The sequence below is a fragment of the Gymnogyps californianus genome, chromosome 11 (assembly GCF_018139145.2).
Source record: "Gymnogyps californianus isolate 813 chromosome 11, ASM1813914v2, whole genome shotgun sequence".
Classification (NCBI taxonomy): Eukaryota; Metazoa; Chordata; class Aves; order Accipitriformes; family Cathartidae; genus Gymnogyps; species Gymnogyps californianus.
Window position 1 is genome coordinate 2,684,386 of NC_059481.1, and position 18,425 is coordinate 2,702,810.

Sequence of the window (18,425 nt, forward strand, 5' to 3'; positions counted from 1 at the left end):
CTCGTCTGTTTTACTCGACGACTGTACCCGTGGAGGAGCATGCACAATCAGAGTCCCCGCTGAGCACTGCTAACACCTCATGGCACAAATGACGAATGCGGTCAGTACCTGCCAGACTCCAGTGCCGGCAGGTTTAGGAAGCAAAAGCCTCGACCTCGATGCTCCAGCAGCGAGAAGGAGGTATGGCTGGGCTGGGACCAGTGCAATGGGGTGCTCGAGGCTGGACGAGCGGCGGTGGGCGCAGAGAGGTAGTTGCTGAGTGAGAAAGGCACAGGGGAGGGCAGGGGCAGGCAGCGTCCCCGACCCCCTGCCTGCTGCCGTCACCAACAGCCTGGAGGTACCGGTGGGGGTTTTGTGGGTCTGGGCTGTGCATATGCTCAGGGCTCCCCTAGAAGAATTCGGGAGGCGGAAGAAACATCCAGCTGAAAAGGCAGGAGACGTATGCGACTGGCAGGGGGGGATATTCTGCCAGAGCCCGGTGCCAGGATAAAAATACCCAGCCCGTCGCAGCCAGCGGAGGGAATTAGAGTGGAATAACCCGCCCGCCGTGGTCAGGGGAGGCTGCGGCAGCAGACGGTCGAGGCAGGGCTGGGAGGGGACTCCGCCTGTTGGGAAATGAGTTGACGCCAGCGCCCGGGGAGAGGGGCAGACGGCCCTGCGGACCCACCCGTGGGACCCCCCGGGGTTGGGAACCCAAGGGTGAGCCCCCGAGGTGGTTACCCCGACGCGGTCGGGATGAAAGCCTCGCCTTTCCTCTGCCCCGCCGACGGCATCTCTTTGCACGGCAGCGCCGGGGCGGTGAGCAGCATCCCGCCGGCCGGCTCCTCGGCATCACTGCAAGGTACAGGCTGTGCCGGGGGGGGACAGAGAGCACTCACTCGCCTGCACACACCGTCGTCACCCAGCCCGGGTGGGCTCCCAGGCACGGGTGAGCCCATGCTAGGGGGAGAGGAGGGCGTGCGGGGTCGGGATCACCCACGGGCCGGAATATCCCCATGGCTGTGGCAGCTGTAGGGATATTCCCCGCCACAGGAGCGCAGCCACGAGGGGGGACGCTTCCCCAGGCCCTTTTCACCAAGCCCCCTCTGATGGGACAAGAGGGGATGGAGATGGGGACTCACTGCTCCGGACGGGCTCCGCCAGCGCCTCCTTGCCCATGGACTGTGCCTCCCGCATCTGCCAGGGGAGAGGATCATTTTCCAGCCTGCAAATGCCACCCCCCGGCACGCTCCAGAGCCCCCCCCAAGAAACCGTACCTTCATCTGATCTTTCAGGTACTCAGCTCGGGCCATCAGGGTCTGGATCTGGCAGAGAGAGAGGAAAGTCCCTTCAAAGCCGTGCCAACGGGGACACGCCGCTGTCCCACGGCTGGCACTCACCTCCGCGTGGAGCAGCTCCCGTCGCCTCCCCGCAGGCTCCGCTGCAGAGGGAAGAAGGGTGCGCCGTCAGATCAGCCATGGGCGCAGGATCCGTCCCCCTGCCCCGCAGCACCCGCCACGGCCACAACTCACCGGCCAGGAGGAGCAGCAGCTCCCCCAGGCTCTGCTGGTAGAGCTCCAGGGTGTCACCGTCATCTTTGCCTTCCTCCTCCTGCAAGAGACCCGGGGGGCCGGGCTGCAGGCGGGGGGATGCGCCAGCTCCCTCCCCACCCGGGCTTGCTCTTTCCCCTTCCACTCGAGGGGAGAGGGGACCCCCAAATCCACGACTCACCTTAGCGATGGCAGCAGAAGCCATTTCCAACGCAGCGCAGAGCCGAGGCTTGTCCTTGGCCATCTCTGCAAGGGGACGTTGCAATGGGGAGCACCCCAGGGCGGGGGGGGGGGGCACCCTTCCCACTCTGATGCGGGGGGGGTCCCCAAAAAACGCTACCTTTAAGGAGCTCTCGGGCCGGGTTCGCTTGCTGCAGGAGGCTCTTGCTGCTGGAGGTGACCAATGCCTTCAGCTCCTCTGCTCGGGAGATGTACTGCCCCACCTGCCCACAGCGGAGAGGGGGGGCTGTGAGGGGACCCCCGCCACCGGGGACAGAGGATGGGGGGGCCTCTTGCCAAGCTAAGCCGGGGGGATGCTGTCCCCCACCTCCCCAGGGATTTTTGGCTCACCTTGGCCCGGATGGCTTCTTTCCGGCGAGCATCGCTTTCATCTAGGGGGGAGAGTGACCGAACACTGGGGTGGGTGGGCTGCAAACTGGCCTCTCCTGGGGTGCTGCCCCCCCCCCAAATGCACCCAGCACCACCCGGGACCCACGCAGCCCCCCAGGGTGGACTCACAGTGCAGAGCTGGCACAAAATACTCCAGGGCTTTGCAGTAGAGGGAGAGGGCAGCGGAAGCGTCCCCCTCCTGATCCTTCTTCACCGCCTCCACCACCAGGTCAGTCTGCGGGTGACAATGGGGGGGCTCAAGGCTCGGCCCCCGCTGTGTCCCCAGGGACCAGCACCCCAGCACCCCGCTCACCGCCTTGCAGAGGCTCTCGGGGCCGGGGACGTGCTCCATATCCACGAAGGGGTGGGCAAAGAAGCGCTCGAAGGAGATGCGTTTCAAAGGGTCCCTCTCCAAGAGCTGTCCCAAGAGATCCCGGCACTCCGGGGAGAGCAGGGGCCGGCTGGGCAGCTGGGGAGGGAAGGGGGCTGAGACCACCAGCCCTGCCGCAGCCCCGGCATGGGGAAGGGCTGCAAGAGCCCACCCAGCTCCGTCCCATCCCGCGTTACCTCGACAGCCCGGTCGCTGCGGATCTTCTCCTCCAGCTCGGTGAAGGAGCGGGAGGCAAAGGGCGGCTTCCCAAAAAGCGCTTCTGTGGGGGGGGAAAGGGAGCGGCGGGGGGAGATGGAGAGGGGGAAACCAGCCCTGAGCCAAGCCCCCGGGGGGTTAAAAGCAAAAGCCCACCGTAAAGGATGACGCCCACCGACCACAGGTCCACCCGGGCGTCGTACTGCTGGCGGCACACCATCTCGGGGGCCATGTAGAGCGGGGAGCCCCGCAGAACGTGCTTCTCGTCCCATGGCGACATGTACTGCGCAAACCCGAAATCTGCAGGGGAGAGGGCGAGGAGAGCTCGGGGCTGGGGGGGGGGGGGGAGAAGGAATTAGCCACCCCCAGCCCCTGCCTGGGGACCTGCCCTGACCTGCCAGCTTCAGCTGGGGGTTCTCCGGGGCGCTCAGGAGGATGTTCTGCGGCTTGAGGTCCAGGTGGGAGATGTTGCGGTCATGGAGGAACTTCAGGGCGCAGGCTGGGTAGGCAGAGGGGCACGTGGCAGGGGGGACCCCACCGCAGCCCTGCCCCTCAAAATCCCCGGGCAGGGTGCCCGAGGGAGCCGGGCAGGGTGCCCTTACCAAGCTGCTGCAGGAAGATGCGTGCCACCTTCTCGGGGAGGATCCTGCGCATCCGGATGAAGCGGGAGAGGTCCCCCCCGGCGCAGAACTCCATGATCAGGTAGATGTGGTCGCTGTCCCACTGCGAGGCAAGAGGACCCCGTCACGCCGCCCCGGCCGGTCCCGCCGCGTATCGCACCCACGCAGCATCTGCCTGGACTGGTTTGCCCAGTCGCTGGCATGGAGCCCCACGGATACACCCTCGGGGAGCCAGGATGGACCCCAGGACCCGAGCCGGACCGGTGCTAGCTCAGCCCCCCCCGGGAAGCCCCCAGCCCCACCTGGAAGTCCTTGAGCTCCACGATGTGTGGGTGCCGGATGGTCTTCAGGATCTCAATCTCCGTCAGCAGGTTCTCCACTGACGCCCGGTTGAGGCTCCTCTTGTTCACGCACTTGATGGCCACCACCTCGCGCGTGTCCCTCTGCCAAGGGGAGCCAACCCTGGAGCCCCCCCTGTACACCCCCCTACCCGAAGAACCACCTTGGGGGTCGTTCCCCAGCCTGCCAGGGGGGTCCCGGGTGGGGAGGGGAGGGGAGGGAAGGAACCCCTGGCAAGGGGGTGACAGGTCCCGGGCCGGGGGCAGCAGCTCCCATATGGGGGCTAGAGGGATGGTACCCCATGGGGGGGGCTGCGAAAAGGGGGGGTCCCGCGGGAGGGGGACACTGCGCAGCGGGCCCGGCCCTACCTTCCTGTAGGCCTTGTAAACGGTGGCGTAGGTGCCGGCGCCGAGGCGCTCGGTGAGGATGAACTCGTCCAGGCGCGGCGGGGCCCAGCCGGCCCCGGCCATGCCCGCCCCCGCCCCGGCCCCCGGCCGCGCTTCCGCCTTCCCGGCGCGCCCCGGCCCTGGCCCCGCCCCGGCCCCGCCCCCGATCCCGGCCCTGACCACGCCCCCCGGCAGGCAGGAGGTGGATTGTGTTTGGAGCACATTTACATTTTATTATTAATTTTATTTTTTTTTTTTACATGAAAAAGATCAGACGCGGCGAAAAAAAAAATAATACAGGAGTAAGGGGGTGTAAAAATGCCGATGTCTGGATGAGGAGGCTGGGAGGGCACTGGGCAGCCCCCCCACCCCACCAGCGAAGGATGGGGGCACAAAATGCAACCCCTCTCCCGGGCAGGAGGGGACGGAAAGGGGCAGCACAAAGTCAAGTCTGCAAGTAAAACCCCCTCCAGCATCGATACCCACACACAGGGCTGGAGAGCGGGGCGGGGGGGAGAAGAAACCGCCCCCATCACACCTTGTCCCGACCAGCACATCAACCCCTGCACCTCATCCACATCCAAAGGGACACCCCAGCCCAGGACACAGCTTTCGGAGCCAAACACACAAACCAGTTCTTTCCCAGCTGGAAAAAAAACCACCACCACAACAAAATGTGTCAAACCAGTTCTTTCCCAGCTCAAAAAAATAATAACGTAGGAGGAGGAAGGCAGGGAGGAGTTGTCCCTGGAGAAAAATTCATTCACGCTCCCGGCTGGCAGGCTCTCAAGGTTAGTTGGAGAAGGACGTCGCAGGCACCGCGTGGCGTTTGAGCTGGCGTCTTCAGTGCCGCTGCTCCCGAACAGCAGAGCTGGCGAGTCAAATGGCAATCCCTTTTCCCCTCCCTCCCCTGGTTTAAGGCCACCGTGAAGACCGAGGCCCCGCTGATCCCCTCTCCGTGGCCGTGGGTGCTGGCGAAAGGGCACAGGAGCCCCGAGGGCCATCGTCTGCAGGATCCTCGTGGAAGCGGAGGGGGGATCTGGCCCGGGGGGACAAGGAGAAAGACCTTTCCCCTCCTCTCTAACCCCCCCTGCTCCCAGGTTTTCCTTCATGCCACGTTACCCCGACTCTCAGGAAGCCGAGCAGCTAAGAGGTCAAAATGCAGCATCGTGTAAGTGTAATAAACCAAAAGTACAGTTTCCGCTCTTAAAATTAACGACATAATCTACATGCAAGTTACAAACCCTCCCCCAAAACAGCAGATAATCAAATTCTTCATAGCAAAGGCCAATAGAAGAGAGAGAGTAAAATCACAAACCTGCTTCCCCTCGCCTTCCTGCTACAGACAGGGCAGGGGGAGGGAGAGAGACAAACACTCAGTATGTCCGGGATAGAGAAATGTATTTGCTTCGGAGAATGTCTCCCCTATCTCCCCACACCCTAAAACAAGACAGGGAAAACTAATCGTCATAAACATAGGCCAGCTGAAGCTAAGAAACCAGACCTCTTCTCATCTGGAGTCGGCATCACAGAGCTAACATGGTACCCCCAAAAAGTGCATCTTTAGAAACAACAAAAAAAGAAGGTTGGGGTGACGATGGCAGAGGAAGCGAGGGGGAGGCAGCCCCGGGAAGGGCTAGTTTCCCCGGAAAGCACTCTGTGCAGCTGAGGAGGCTGCCCCAGCGGCTGCGTTCTGGAAGCCCCTGTTGGTGAGGATGCCTTGGGAAAACTCTTCCTGGGCCCTCTGGAAACTGGCTCCTGTGCGCCGATACAGGGAATGCACCTGGGAAACAGAAGGAGAATAAAAAAAAAAACCCAGCATGTAGTTGTGGGCTTGCTGCACACACTTTGCTTGCCAGCTTGCTTTTTCTCGGCCCCGTCGCTAACCAGCTCTCTTGGCAGCTAGAGAGGACGGGCTGGAGCCACTGGCTCCATCTCACCCAGCACGTGATGCTGCAGACTTCAGGACACCCTCAGTTGTTCTAAAATGTGGAGGTCTCAGCAAAATGGTGGGTATCAGACCAAAAACTCCTCTCCCCACACTGTGATGGTACGGACACTTAACCCCTGCATTTACAGACACTTGCAGGGCGGGACCTGAAGGCGCCTGCAACCGCAAGCATCAGGTATTTGCTTCACGATACAATTGAGGAGAAAAGAAGAAGGAAGCAATAGAAACAGGACCAGTTCAGCCTGTCCTTGCCTTCCCCAAAGCTACATTTCTGCTGTTAATTGCAGAAATGCAACCCTCATGTGGTCGATCAGAAGGAGGAAGGGCGGCTTGTGTTTGGGAGCCAGCGGGAAGGAACTCGTTTGGATCTCACCAGGCTTTGAAAAGTCCCACAACATCGTGGCAGCAGCGATTGTAAAGCCCTGGATACCCGAACAAAGCAATGGCCTTCTCTGCTCAGCCAGCTCTGGACAGACTCAAGCTAGAGGGAGGTGCAATAAATTTGATGTCCGTGTTTGATGAGTGTGAGATTTGGGACCTCGCTGGCCATCTTCTCTGGACAGCAGCCAATGCAGCAAGCCTTACTACACCCTCCTTTGTTCTAACGTGCATGGTTAATGGCGTGCCTTACTGAAGCATCTGTGCCTCTTGTTCCGTCCCCAAAGGCTACTTTCCCACCTGCAAGTCCCCTTAGTGTTCAAGCAACTTGGCATCGGTGCAGGAAGCACAAGCAAAAATACTTTCATTAAAAGCTCTTGACAATGCCCCGATTACATCTTCAAAAGCAAGCTAATTCCCAGACAGATGAGAGGAGGTGGCAACCCCAGGATACCCTGGGAGCAGCCTGACCTGTGGAGGTGCGATTCAGCCGAGACCTCGCCTTGCCTCCGAGTCACTCACCTGCTTCAGGAGGATGAGCGAGAGAACCGCGCACAGGGTGAAGAATCCTGCCACCACCATCATGATAACAGCCACGGCCGGGTTCCCGTGCAGCTCAGACAGCGCCGCAATCCATCCGCTGCAAGAGAGAGGAGAGCAGGGTGAGCACGGCGAGCATTCGATTCGCAGGATGAGATGGTGCAGAGGGAGAAGAGGCACCGACGGTTGCACAAGAGCCTTTGGGGGAAGGTTACAGGGAAGCGCAAAACCAAACGTAACGGCTGTGGAAACAGGGACCCAGAGCTCATCCAGGCACTCGTTTTGGGGCCAGAGTTCTCCTTATCATTTTTAGAAGCAATCCACCTCTACACAACAGAATCATGCTCACCCCACCCGCGTTACAGCCCTGGCCCCTCGACCGCCCCCCTTAAGCAGCAAAATCAACACCCTTGGCGCCGTCATAAATCACGTCGCTTCCACGAGCACCTTCTCAAAATTCAGCCAAGTAGTGTAAAGATAGGCTGGTACATCTAAATTAGAAGAGATCAGCTGGCAGATCCGGAGCCTAGACCTACATGTCACCGTGACAGCTCTGCGTGGCCAGGGATGTAAGTCTCGGGAGGGGGAGGACGAGGAAGGAAGGGATGAAGTTAGAGCTACGGGAAGGAGGAAACTGGCAGTTGTTGAAGGGAAGGGGCAGGGAGGACGCTGGGAGTTATTGGTGCTTGGCTGTGGGTGAAAATACCGAGATGCCTCACTCAAAACACCCTCCTGGGTGCTGGAGAAAGGAATCTTTCCAACCGCTAAACCAAGCGAGCCGGGTGCCACCAGGAGAGAGGGAATCAAGCGAGCCAAACCGTCCCATTTGATGCGCTCATTACAAGGAAGCGGAAAGGCACTACACATGCACTACAGCCAAAAATAAATGCGCTCTCTGGCTCGAGGAAACGTAGCAGAAAGCTCAACGCACGCTCTCCAAAGTCAGACTAAAAACGGAGTGCCCCCTCCCAGTCCCCCATGACTAAGGCAGCACCAGCTAGCAGGGGAGGGAGCGCAAGGACAGCTTTGCCCATGAGCCGTTCTGCAGGCAGCGGGCAAAAATAGACAGCAGTTTCACTGCGCTCATCACCTGAAGGCTCCCTCTCAGGAGAAAAACCACTAGCTGTTAACCTTTTCACTGTTCGCAGTTAACTTGGGAATCTGATCCGCGGCCAACGCAGCAAGGCCAAAAGAAAGCCAGTGCTTTCACTGCCGGGGGCAACTGCTGACAAGAGGCCTGTTGGACCCACTCCAGCAGCCCAGACTCACCCTTCTGTACGATGCCATCAAGAAAGGGTGAGGGGAAAACCCTCTCTGCTTATTTTTTGAAGCACAAGCCACCGACAACACACTCGAGAGAAATTCAGGAGGAGTTTGGGGACAGAATCAGGCTGCTAGCAGCAGTATCGAGTTAAGCCGAACCCAGACTCCAGGTCAGAGATCCCTCACCCCTACGCTACAGCCTCTATCAGGGAAGGCTCCATTTTAACACAAGGCAGATGCGGTCAACGCTAGAGGCTCAGCATCAAGAAGGGATAAGTATTGTACGTATTAAGTGAGGTGGAAAGCAGCAGAGGAGGCGTGGAAGATTTCACATACTCCTTTCAGCGCCGGCCCACAGTGGCAGCAGCAAAGGTACATGCCTTTGCTGGGACTAGGACGGGAAGAGCGGAGGAGAGAGGCAGCCCAGCTGGGATCTGCCAAAGCTGTGTATCAGGTGAGAGAGGAAAACCCACGGCAGAAAGAACAGACAGCCGTCAGAAACGGACCCCAAACCTTCTGACAGTCACAGCCCTGGTGAGAAAGCGCATCCGTGCAGGGCTGTGACAGGGCAGCCCGTGAAACCAAGCTTACCTGTCTCCCCAGCCAGGAATGCCAACAGCCTGGATGATGTAGATTGCTATTTGGCAGAAGAAGATGAAAAAGAAGACGAAGAAGCTGAAGGAACTGTCAGACCTGCAGGAGAGATGGCAGCAGGAGTGAAACCCAGGGACATGACTGCTGTACAGACTCCCCCTGTTAAGAGGGGGGAAACAAATTCAGTGAACCCCTTCCTCCAGGGGAAAGCCGCTAAGGGGAGGTGATTTCAGAAGGAACTCACGCAGCAAAACAACTTACAACATGTCCACCATGTATCACAAAACCACCACTCTGCCTGGTGCAAGATGGGTTGAAGGCAGCTTCCTTAACACACACAGCGTGCTCAACACATTAATGTACCAAACAGTTTCTCAGAAATTAATAAAAAGTAGGACCCTATGATTGGCTAGGCTTGGATTTCAAGATGAAAAAAAGACCACCATAATCAAGTTCTGTCAGATGCTTCTAATATGTTTAGGAACAAGTGGGTTTGATCTATTTAATGATGCAAAGAGCTGGAAAAATCCTGCAGGCAACATACAATCGGAACAGATAACGCTAAAGCTCCTCCCACTAAAGTTATATCCCTGTTGCAGAACAAAACAGTACTTGCCTGAAAGCCTTGTAAATTGGTCGGTACCAACAGAGAAAGGCACACGGGGTGAATAAAATAAACCACAGGATCGAGAGACCAAAGTCTACTCCTCTTTCCATCCGGACTGTGAACCATGCCAAGCAAGCAAGCAGGTTTAGGAGCAGGGTAATCGAATGCACTGTTCGGGATGGGAGAGAGAAAAAAAAAAAAACCATCAGTAAGTTCTTGGAGAACTCAGAAGTCTCTCCAAGCATCCCTAATCTCTCACTGAACACATGGAGCTCTGCAGAAATTAAGGAGCCTTTGGGCCATCTAATTTCCTTCCCTCCCTTGAAAGGAAAACAGAGCTTAACCTAAGAACCTCATCTGATCCTGCCGCTTACAACCAAATCTTAAATCTTTTCAGAGCACCAAAATTGACAAATACAGTTGAGACTGTTTTGCACCTGATCTCTGAACTGCGCTATCCGCTGTCTTTCAGAGTCTCAGGAGAGTTGTTAAAGTCTCCATTAAACAACAATCAAAATTCTGTCATGAATGAGCTATTCCCAAAGCATAAACTTGGAGTCCTTTACATTTGCCTTCATTAAAAAAAAAAAAAAAGGGGGGGAGACATTATTTTACCCTTGCAGACAACACCTACAGAATTTCCTGTAGGTCAAAGCTCAGCATTTGATACAAAATCTTCTTAGAAAGAATTTTTATTGCAGTTCAAGCTATTACTTACACATCCACAAGTAATACAGCATCTTGCATATCCGCTGGTAGTCAGCTGGGATGTCCGCAGAAAAATCCTGATAAAAACACGGCTTGATCGGACACTTCTTGGGAAGAGGTGGCCAGTTGTTTTGCCTCGCTGTGGAAAGGAGAAAGGAGCAGTTCTTCACTTGCTCTTCTCTCACGGAAAGATTCATTCCCACGCCATAATTTGCAAGTAGCCATTCATATATACTGACATTAAAACCTTGGAAGAGGCTAGGTCTTGGTAAGTAAGTAGGTTTGAGCAGGCAGCAGCGCAGGGATCTGTTAACTCTGCTGGCAGCAGCAAGGCAGGTCAGCCTGGTTTGAGGCTTTCCTCTGTGGGAGGCAGCACTCCCCTGCAATGGCCAAAGGGCCATCACAACCATCGCCACTCGGTGCTGCAAGCCCAGATTCAGCCATTTAAAAAATCACGGTTAGGGGAAAATACTGGTTTGCTCTGGTTAAGAGACAGAAAAAAAAGCTTTATCGCTCTCAGTGAAAAGCCTTAACGTGGCAGCATCACACAACGGCTCGGACACAGATACAAAATTGGTGTTTGAAGAACTTAACGGGGCCAAAATGCAGATGCTGAGAGCACGCTCGAGGGCAGAGACCCACCAGAGCTGGTCTCCAGCATCTCGTCTCTGAGCTAGTCTCCCACCTTGTCAATTATGGGATGACAGGTACAGTCCCAAGAGGGTTGCCACAGCTGTGAAGGACTAGAGGAAAGACACATGGTTTCTAAAAAAGCTGCATACACTTGGACAGGCTGAGCTTTCATCAAATCCTGACAAACCAAGCAACCCAGGCTTCCCTGGGCATCACGCTCGTTGCGGACAGGGCATGGCAGGAAGCAGTACTCACGATTAATGCTGGCTGCGTTACTCTGCAATTCCCTTTCCTTCTTCTCCAGCTCAGCTGCCTTCCTCTCTAATTCTGCCTGCTGCTGAAGAAGCCCAGCCTGTGCTGCCGCAGCCACAGCCTAAAGTAGGGGGAGAAAAAGGTAAGTCCTTCCCTAACCGAGGCAGCGGCAACACCACCAGCAAACACACCAGATGCCAGACCAGACCAGAAGCAAAGGCAATTCAATAGCAAGTGTTGAGGACAATACGAAAGCTGAACACCCATGGCTGATCTGAAACATCTTAAGGCTTTCTGCCTTACCTGCTGGAGGACGAAATCAAGATCAATGCAGAGCTCCACCTAGATGTTTCTCTCTTATCCCATGGGAAGACAGGGCTGGAAGAGCCCTCAGGAGGCTATCCAGTCTGTTGCCCATCCTCTATGCCCTTCCCTTTCAGCAAAGCTACGCTTTCCTTGCAGCTTCTTCTACCTTCCAGTTAGCCTCATTGCTCTAAGCGCTCTTACAACAGAGCAGCGAGCAGGACTCTTGAGTTTACCAGGACAATTCCCTTCCCAGCTAGGAGAGGAGGTTCAAAGGAAAGGCAAGACAGCTGTCTACCACACCTCTCGGGCATCTCTTCTACCCGTTTGCTATTCTGAGAACTGACCCTTTCTCCTAGCAGCCTCAGCTTCTCTGTTGTTTGGATGAGGTGGTCCTGGTAGTCAGGTAATTGCTTGCCTGTCTAAGCAGCAGCTGCAACGTATAGCTAGACTGCATTTACACTCCTGGAACCGAGCATGTCTGACCAGTCACCAGAACTAAGCTAAAAGCATTAGCAGGATACATTTCAGTGTTTGCAGAGGGAAGCCAGAGCAAACAGGATACAAGGTGAAGTGAGCTCTGCCACCAGAGGGAGAGGGAAAAGGCATAAGAAGAATTGCGTGTATATATTCCCTACAGAGATCTGCTTTGCAAGGCAGGTACAAATGCAAGTTTAAAAGATCACCCGTAGCTTCCCACACCCAAACCCAATGAATCCCGTTCCCCTCCTATTCCCGCATGCCTCCAGAGGCCCACGGGAGCTCCTTCACACTCTCCAGCGAGGGGCTGCCATACCTGGGGAGTGGGCTCCACGGATGTCTGCAGAACAGCAGGCTGCGAGTGGCCAGAGGGCTGTGTGGCCGGCGTCGTCCGCGCTGCATTTGTCTGCGTATAAATCACAAGCAACAAGGCAAAAACGTTACATATTGCTTCTTTTAGCAAAGAATAGTTCAAGTTTTAGCACTGCTAAAGCAGAAAGCACCAGCAGGAAGCAATTCTGCATTTTCAAAAATTTGTTAGTTCCTTAATGCATTGGGGGAGCGGCACCTGAGGATTATGGGTATTAGGCAAAGGAGAAACAAAAAGGGATTTTGATCAGTTGCTTGAACTGCAAATACTTCTTTATCCTGGTTTCGTGTTCTCCTTTTCCCATCTCACACACGGCAGCAGCCAAGAAACAAGAATGAAGTTCTTGCAGCGATCCATCAGTGACATCGCCGCAGCAGTTCAGCTCCCAACCCGGAGACCAAATAAATATTGATGTGTCCTGCCACAAAACATCTTCCCCTTCACACTTCATATGGCTTCACTGTGAGCCAGCAGCGAGTTTGAGAGAAGCTGTTCCATGCGAGTGGAGAGCTCCAGCTGGGAGTTTATTAGTGCTCCAGCGCAGGAGCAGTTGCTTGCAGCTTACCACACACACTATGAGCTACACTGTCCGTGGGGAAATCAGCTGCGAATGCCTCACACTCTCTCTCTTTTAAGCTTCACCTACCAAGGGACCTTCTACACCGTTAAAACCACCACCAAGATACCTAGCGCAAAGACACGTGGCACGTACCAGCTGGGAGCTCTCAGAAAAGGGGTTGAATTCATCCAAGCCACTTTGGCTAGCGTTTGTGAGCTGTGTCACCGAGGGATCCTGAAAGGAGAGAGCGCAAAGACAAATCAGCATCGGACACAGGTCATCATTAGCTTACACGTTATCCACGCTGCCTGCCTTCCATTCACTTGTTAACCGGGCACAGGATGGGGCGAAACGCACCCTCGCCACAGGCGGATGGCCTTGGCTGGCAATGAATTTAAATAACCAAGGAGATTACTATCAGCAAGGCAAGATTTGTGGGCAGAAGTCATCTCCTGTTCAGCCAAGAGGTATATTTGAAGAACTATAACAAGCTTTTTGGCACAGGAGCCCTTTCTGCAGATTACTACCACTTACCTACAGCGACTTATTCCTAATTTCCAGAGACCTGAAGCAGGACGTGGATTCATTCACCCACGGTCAGAACGTTGCTGGGCACCCAGGACCACCTCCCAAACCTCACCTGCACCACAAAGCGAGCGAGGATCCACAAAGCACAGCAGAGCCTCACAAAATGAGTTTCCAGGTACAACTGGTCCTGGCTGACAGGCGTCAGCTACCACCCAGGGCATTCGGACCAGCAAGCTAAAATGCCAATGATTGCTCTGAAAAGGTAAAACACTCAGGAAAATTGAGCTGGAGGTGTGACACCAATTACTTCTGGAGGTTTTAAGGCTGCTGGCATAACAGCTGCATTCACCTGCACTCACAGCATCTTCCACTCGTCTCCATCAAATAGTCTGTTTAAAAAAAGGCTCTCTGCACCTCTACTGAGAATGCCTTTCTTCCCTCACCTGCAATGCACTTAGCTATTTTTATCTTCTCTTTTATACACACTACTTTCCATAAAGAGATCCCTCTGGTAGCCAGACTTGAACTTCTGGAGTGCTTCTCTCCCCAGTTATTAGAGAAACAAGGTACTTTTTGAACTCGGAAATGCTACTGTGAGAACAGCCTAGCAACCTGATAGCTGGGCATGGGTAAAAAAAATAAAAAAGGCTTTTTATCCCTCCCTCTCTCCCCCAGCGACTCAGGTCTCAAGATCAGTCATTTTAATTTTGTGGTTAATGGGGTGAGAAGCAATTGAGGCTGTGACAAGGCAAGAGTGAGCAATCAAGGCGTGCAGGGGCTGACCGAGTCCGTGTGCTGCAGGAAAGTCATTTGGCTTGTCTGAAACCCGCTGCAGCCATTCCCCGAGGTTTTAGCGCAGCCTTCTGCTGAGCAAGATGCGTACAGAACAGTTAATGAGTAACTTCACACATCTCCTCGATAGCAGGCACTCCCTACGCAACAGGTTGCACTAGTTTATGAATCACCCTGGGCTGAGGGAATCTCAGACAAGGAGGTTTTGGATGCCGCTTGATGAAGTACAACTCCCCGGTCAGGCAGGGCTGTAAAAAAAATGGGGAGCACCAGCATAAACGCCATGCTGGAAATAAGGGCTGCAAGGACTCAAGGCACAGGTTTTATTTCACTCCTTACTCCTCTGGAGGCTTTAGCTTAATCAGTTTTGCAGACGCACGGGCTGTCAACACAAGCTTACAAGTCAGTTAATGCACGATAGCTACCGCATGCTAGCGCAATACCCTTTAATCCAGACCAGGCGAGGTCCCAGCCTGACTAAAGTCCAGCAGAAGACGACTGCACAAGGAAGAGAAACTCCCTTAAAGGTATGGGAAGAGGAAAGCAAAGGCTGCATAACCATGCGAAGAGCTTGAATGGTCAGGCTGGGAGGAAAGTGCTCAGAAATAAGGAGAAACACTAGAATACCGAGGCAAAACACACTTTTTTTTCCTTCCCTTTGCTCGCCTCCATTCAAAAAGAAAGCTCCTAAATTAACCAGAGGCTCACCAGCGCAGCACTACCATTGAAAGGGCAGGCTGCCAGTGGCCTGTGCAGGGCAGGGAGAGCAGCACCAGTGTTTCACTGCTTCCAGCTGCAGAACAGTCTGATTTCAAAGGGAGACGACCTCTCATCTTACTGCGTAGCTTAAAAAAAAAAATTACTTAATTAGGCAGTACAGCCAAGGCAAGGCAGCTCAGCTTAACTTGCTTGCTATTGTGCAAGCGCGTCTAAAATAGATATACAGAGAGCAGGGAATTTGCAACAAAGCTGAAGTGTGTTTGGACATGTGCCTCTGTGCCCTGGATAGGGCAGGAAGGAAAACAGCAGCTGGGAAACATATAAAGGCACCAGCTTCCGCAAGCCTGGGCTACACAGCGTGAAGGATGAGTAAGCACGAGAAACACAGAGGAGATGAATGAGAAGTTGCCCACAAACCTCACGTTGTACAGTTATTTTCTGCAAGCTACAAAGCAAAAGGCAGTTGACTCTCTTGAAACAAGCACAGGCCTGATCCTTTACGCTGTGAAACATGGCAACAGGGACTTAATTCAGCCACTGAACCACGTGAAGCCATGTTACCCAGCTGTCCCTCCTCCGAGGAAGTCACGGCACTCTCCTCTGCTCCAAAGGTCCCACGTACCTTTTCTTTTGGAGACTTTAGCTGTTAGGATCCCCAGGTAAACTCGAGCAATTCTTCTCAACTTCTTTCCTGCTTCAGAGCTAAGGAAAAGCCTGAGCACCTGAAGGCTCTCTTACTTCTCCAGCTATTCCGCTTGATTTAATAAGTACGTCCAGCCACAAACTTTGTGCTCACAAATCAGTTATTAGATTGATCTGCAGAATGCCAGCAAGCAGATCCCCATTTGTTGCCCTTCCTAGCATCGCTTCCGCAAGCAGTAGGGATACGTGATGTCATTTTTCATGACTTCAGATTCCCTAGTGCAGAATAATTTTGTGTTTGGACCAAATTGCACTGACGTGAAGATTAAAAATGTTTTCAAACACAGTGTTTAATGCAAATACAAAGTTGTTGTCACACTGTGCCAGCTGACAGAGCTGCTGGAAGATTTTGATACAACACGTTTGTGCAAGAAAGGATATTCTTCCATTTCTTCCTGTTCCCACAGGTTAAAGAAACAAAACAAAATGAGATGCCTCTCTAGATGACATCAAGGCAAGAGAACTCAAATGAGAATCACCTGGAACTTAACATGGTTGTCTAAATATCACAGTAACTGCCCCAAATATCACCAGTCCTGCAGTCAGCCACCAGCACAGGACCTCAGAGCACCGCCACTGCCTGGAAGATGCATTGAGAGAAACCTCAAGGATTTTGTTATCGATATCTCTAAAGAGGATGGAAGTTTCCAGCCCTGTCTGAAGCTTGCATGAAAGTTTTGGAGGTAGCTGCCACTTGTAGCAGGTTACTGAATAAAAGAAGGTAGTTAATCATCTCTTGTTAACTGGTTACAATAAGTAACAGAAAGAAGAGCCATAGATATTTTTAACAGGATCAAACCAGCTTATTTTATACCAAGCTTATTGAACATCATGAACAAAGTCTCCTTAAAAGGCAAAGATCCCCAGTTATGTCAGGATTCACAGAGTATAAAGCGCTATACTGGGATCCACAACAAGGAAAGACAACCCTGGTGCTCTGCCCAAGAGAGATTCATCAGCGTGACAAGGCTGGGAGGGTAAAGACGCTTCTAGACTTTCAGCAAGATCTCCAGAGCGTGTGGAAGGGGATGTCAGCGCCTGCCGGGCAGGCAAACCGTCCCCCCAGCCCCGCACCAGCGTGTGGATCCAAACCCTGGCAAGGAATGGGCTCATTTCATCAGATTTACTAGACCGGGGCAGTGCTGTCCCACATCATGAGATGCCATTTTCAAATCGGAGAGACAGAGCTTCAAGGCTCCGGGCAGCAGCAGTCAGAGATTCCTCGCGTCCAGCTGCTGATGACTGGGGAAGTTTTTCTTTAAAAAAAAAAGGGACAAAAGTAAACATAAAACCTCACACTCCTGAAAGGAGGATATAAAACCTGCCACAAAGACCAGCTGTAGCTGCAAAGAGCCATCAGACAACTGCAGTGGCATCCACGGCGTGACGTACATTTGTCCTCATTAAAAAAGTAAGCCTGACACCAGAGCTACCTGTTGTAAACTGCTTCCAATCTTTTCTTGTTTGAACAGTGAGTAAAGCATGAGCACGGCCCTGTTCGGTCAGATATCAGGACAGCTTTAATGTGCATAAAGCAGCAAAATATTTACTTCCTCAGTGCCAAAGCAATAAATCCCTACACGAACAGGAGCTGTACGTGTGAGCTACCCCATATTCCACCCCCCCCCGGAAGGAATATTACAGGAACAGGGTCATCCAAACCCTTCCCGTTCCCGAGACACACAAGAGCCCATTAAAATGAAGGTGAGGGAGAAGAAAGGATTTTTTCCTTCCGATTTCACTTTGATTCCTCAAAACACTCGACTCCATCAACAAACAGTTTCACTTTGGCTTGGCCACAAAATCAGAGGTCAGGAAATCACCTCTTCCTGCAGATTACTTCCCAGCCAAACAGCAAAGGTAAGGCAGCGACCGCAGCCACTCACTGATGAAAGTCAAAGCCCAGACGCTTGTTTTCACACCACCGCCACATAAGTCGGGTCCAAGAGGCTGCTCCTGGCCAACTCCTTGCATAAATGATCCCACGTTTCAGAGCACGGAGGTTAATCCCACAGAGGACAAACCCAGTGAAAGCAGACAAAGTCTCCAAGAACCTCAAAGGCTTTGGCCCCTGAAAACCACAGCCAAAGGATGCATTTCACCTTATAGGCTCAGTTTTAAGAGCTGACACTACAGCACGTTAAAAACAGACCCCAAAGAGACCCAGCAGTCGGTCAGATGGCCGTGTAGCTCAGCCAAGAGAGATCCCCCGCCCGATTATTTTTAATACCTCTACAACTCAGGTATCCGCAACTGTTTCGGCATCCTCCGAGGCAGGGGCAGACGGCTGGCGCTGCACCCCCCCTCCCCAAAGCCTGGAGAAGTGGGGGGCGACTGGGGCTCGAAGCACAGGGCGATGGGAGACCCCTCCTCGAACGGAAGAGCGGTCTGATCCGGGGGCTTCGAGCAAACGACGGCGGGAAGGGGTCCCAGCGCCAGCGGACAGAGCCGGGATGGATCCCGGCTGGGTTACACCGTTCCGGGGTGACCCCCGGGGGCTGGGGAGGAGGAGCGGGGACCCCCGGGGCTTGCGGGGACCCCCAGCCACGGACAGAGGGGGATAAGCGGGGAGGGGGCAGGACGGCCCCGGAGCGGGGGGGTCCTGGGGGTCCCGGCCCCAGCACATCCCCCCCCCTAATCCCGCCCCCTCTCCTTGATTGGCCGCAGCGGGGAGAAGCGGCACCGGCCATTGGCCAGCGACGCTTCAGTCAGTGCCACGTCCCGCCGCCGGCGGCGGGCAGGGGAGGACCGGGCAGGGGGAGGAAGGGGTCGCCCGGGCCCCGCGCCCACCTGGAAGGGGTTGATGTCCACCGGGTCGGCGAACGGGTTGGTGTCGAAGCCCGACATGGACGCGGTCCCCGCTGCTCTGCTCCGCGCTCCCCCCGCCGCCGTCGCCGCCGTGCCAGGCACTTCCGGGGCAGCCGGGGCGCCTGCGCCACCAGCTACGTGACCCGACCCGCCCACCGCGCAGGCGCT

At 54.5% G+C, this 18,425-nt stretch overlaps 2 protein-coding genes across 3 annotated transcripts; both read right to left on the reverse strand.

Annotated features, from left to right (window-relative positions):
* Positions 1–639: 639 nt before the first annotated feature.
* Positions 640–4,153, reverse strand: ULK3 (unc-51 like kinase 3). The gene is made up of 16 exons (XM_050903153.1): positions 4,052–4,153; positions 3,647–3,787; positions 3,327–3,447; positions 3,119–3,223; positions 2,881–3,024; positions 2,706–2,788; positions 2,452–2,607; positions 2,268–2,373; positions 2,100–2,140; positions 1,870–1,972; positions 1,711–1,775; positions 1,512–1,590; positions 1,380–1,420; positions 1,257–1,304; positions 1,122–1,176; positions 640–848 (listed from the first exon to the last, which is right to left on the reverse strand). Exons 1-16 carry the CDS (start codon positions 4,151–4,153, stop codon positions 832–834), a joined length of 1,407 nt encoding a protein of 468 aa, XP_050759110.1. The 3' UTR covers positions 640–831.
* A 1,300-nt stretch (positions 4,154–5,453) lies between these two features.
* SCAMP2 (secretory carrier membrane protein 2) lies at positions 5,454–18,346 on the reverse strand. Of its 2 annotated transcripts, none has more exons than XM_050903114.1 (9): positions 18,240–18,346; positions 12,861–12,941; positions 12,095–12,184; positions 10,999–11,116; positions 10,121–10,249; positions 9,412–9,571; positions 8,793–8,894; positions 6,921–7,038; positions 5,454–5,852 (listed from the first exon to the last, which is right to left on the reverse strand). In XM_050903114.1, exons 1-9 carry the CDS (start codon positions 18,294–18,296, stop codon positions 5,706–5,708), a joined length of 1,002 nt encoding a protein of 333 aa, XP_050759071.1. In that variant the 5' UTR covers positions 18,297–18,346; the 3' UTR covers positions 5,454–5,705. The 2 variants fall into 2 exon arrangements, with proteins under 2 accessions (XP_050759071.1, XP_050759072.1); XM_050903115.1 differs by having other exon boundaries at positions 12,095–12,174; positions 12,848–12,941.
* Positions 18,347–18,425: the final 79 nt, after the last annotated feature.

Coding starts and splice junctions, on each gene's coding strand:
- ULK3 (XM_050903153.1), bottom strand. CDS start 4,153: ATGGCCGGGGCCGGCTGGGCCCCGCCGCGCCTGGACGAGTTCATCCTC. Junction 3,788..4,051: donor TTTACAAGGCCTACAGGAAG/GTAGGGCCGGGC, acceptor TCCCCTTGGCAG/AGGGACACGCGCGAGGTGGT. Junction 1,591..1,710: donor CTTCTGCTGCCATCGCTAAG/GTGAGTCGTGGA, acceptor GGTCTCTTGCAG/GAGGAGGAAGGCAAAGATGA.
- SCAMP2 (XM_050903115.1), bottom strand. CDS start 18,296: ATGTCGGGCTTCGACACCAACCCGTTCGCCGACCCGGTGGACATCAAC. Junction 10,250..10,998: donor TAACGCAGCCAGCATTAATC/GTGAGTACTGCT, acceptor TCCTTTCCACAG/CGAGGCAAAACAACTGGCCA. Junction 9,572..10,120: donor GCTGTATTACTTGTGGATGT/GTAAGTAATAGC, acceptor CATCCCGAACAG/TGCATTCGATTACCCTGCTC.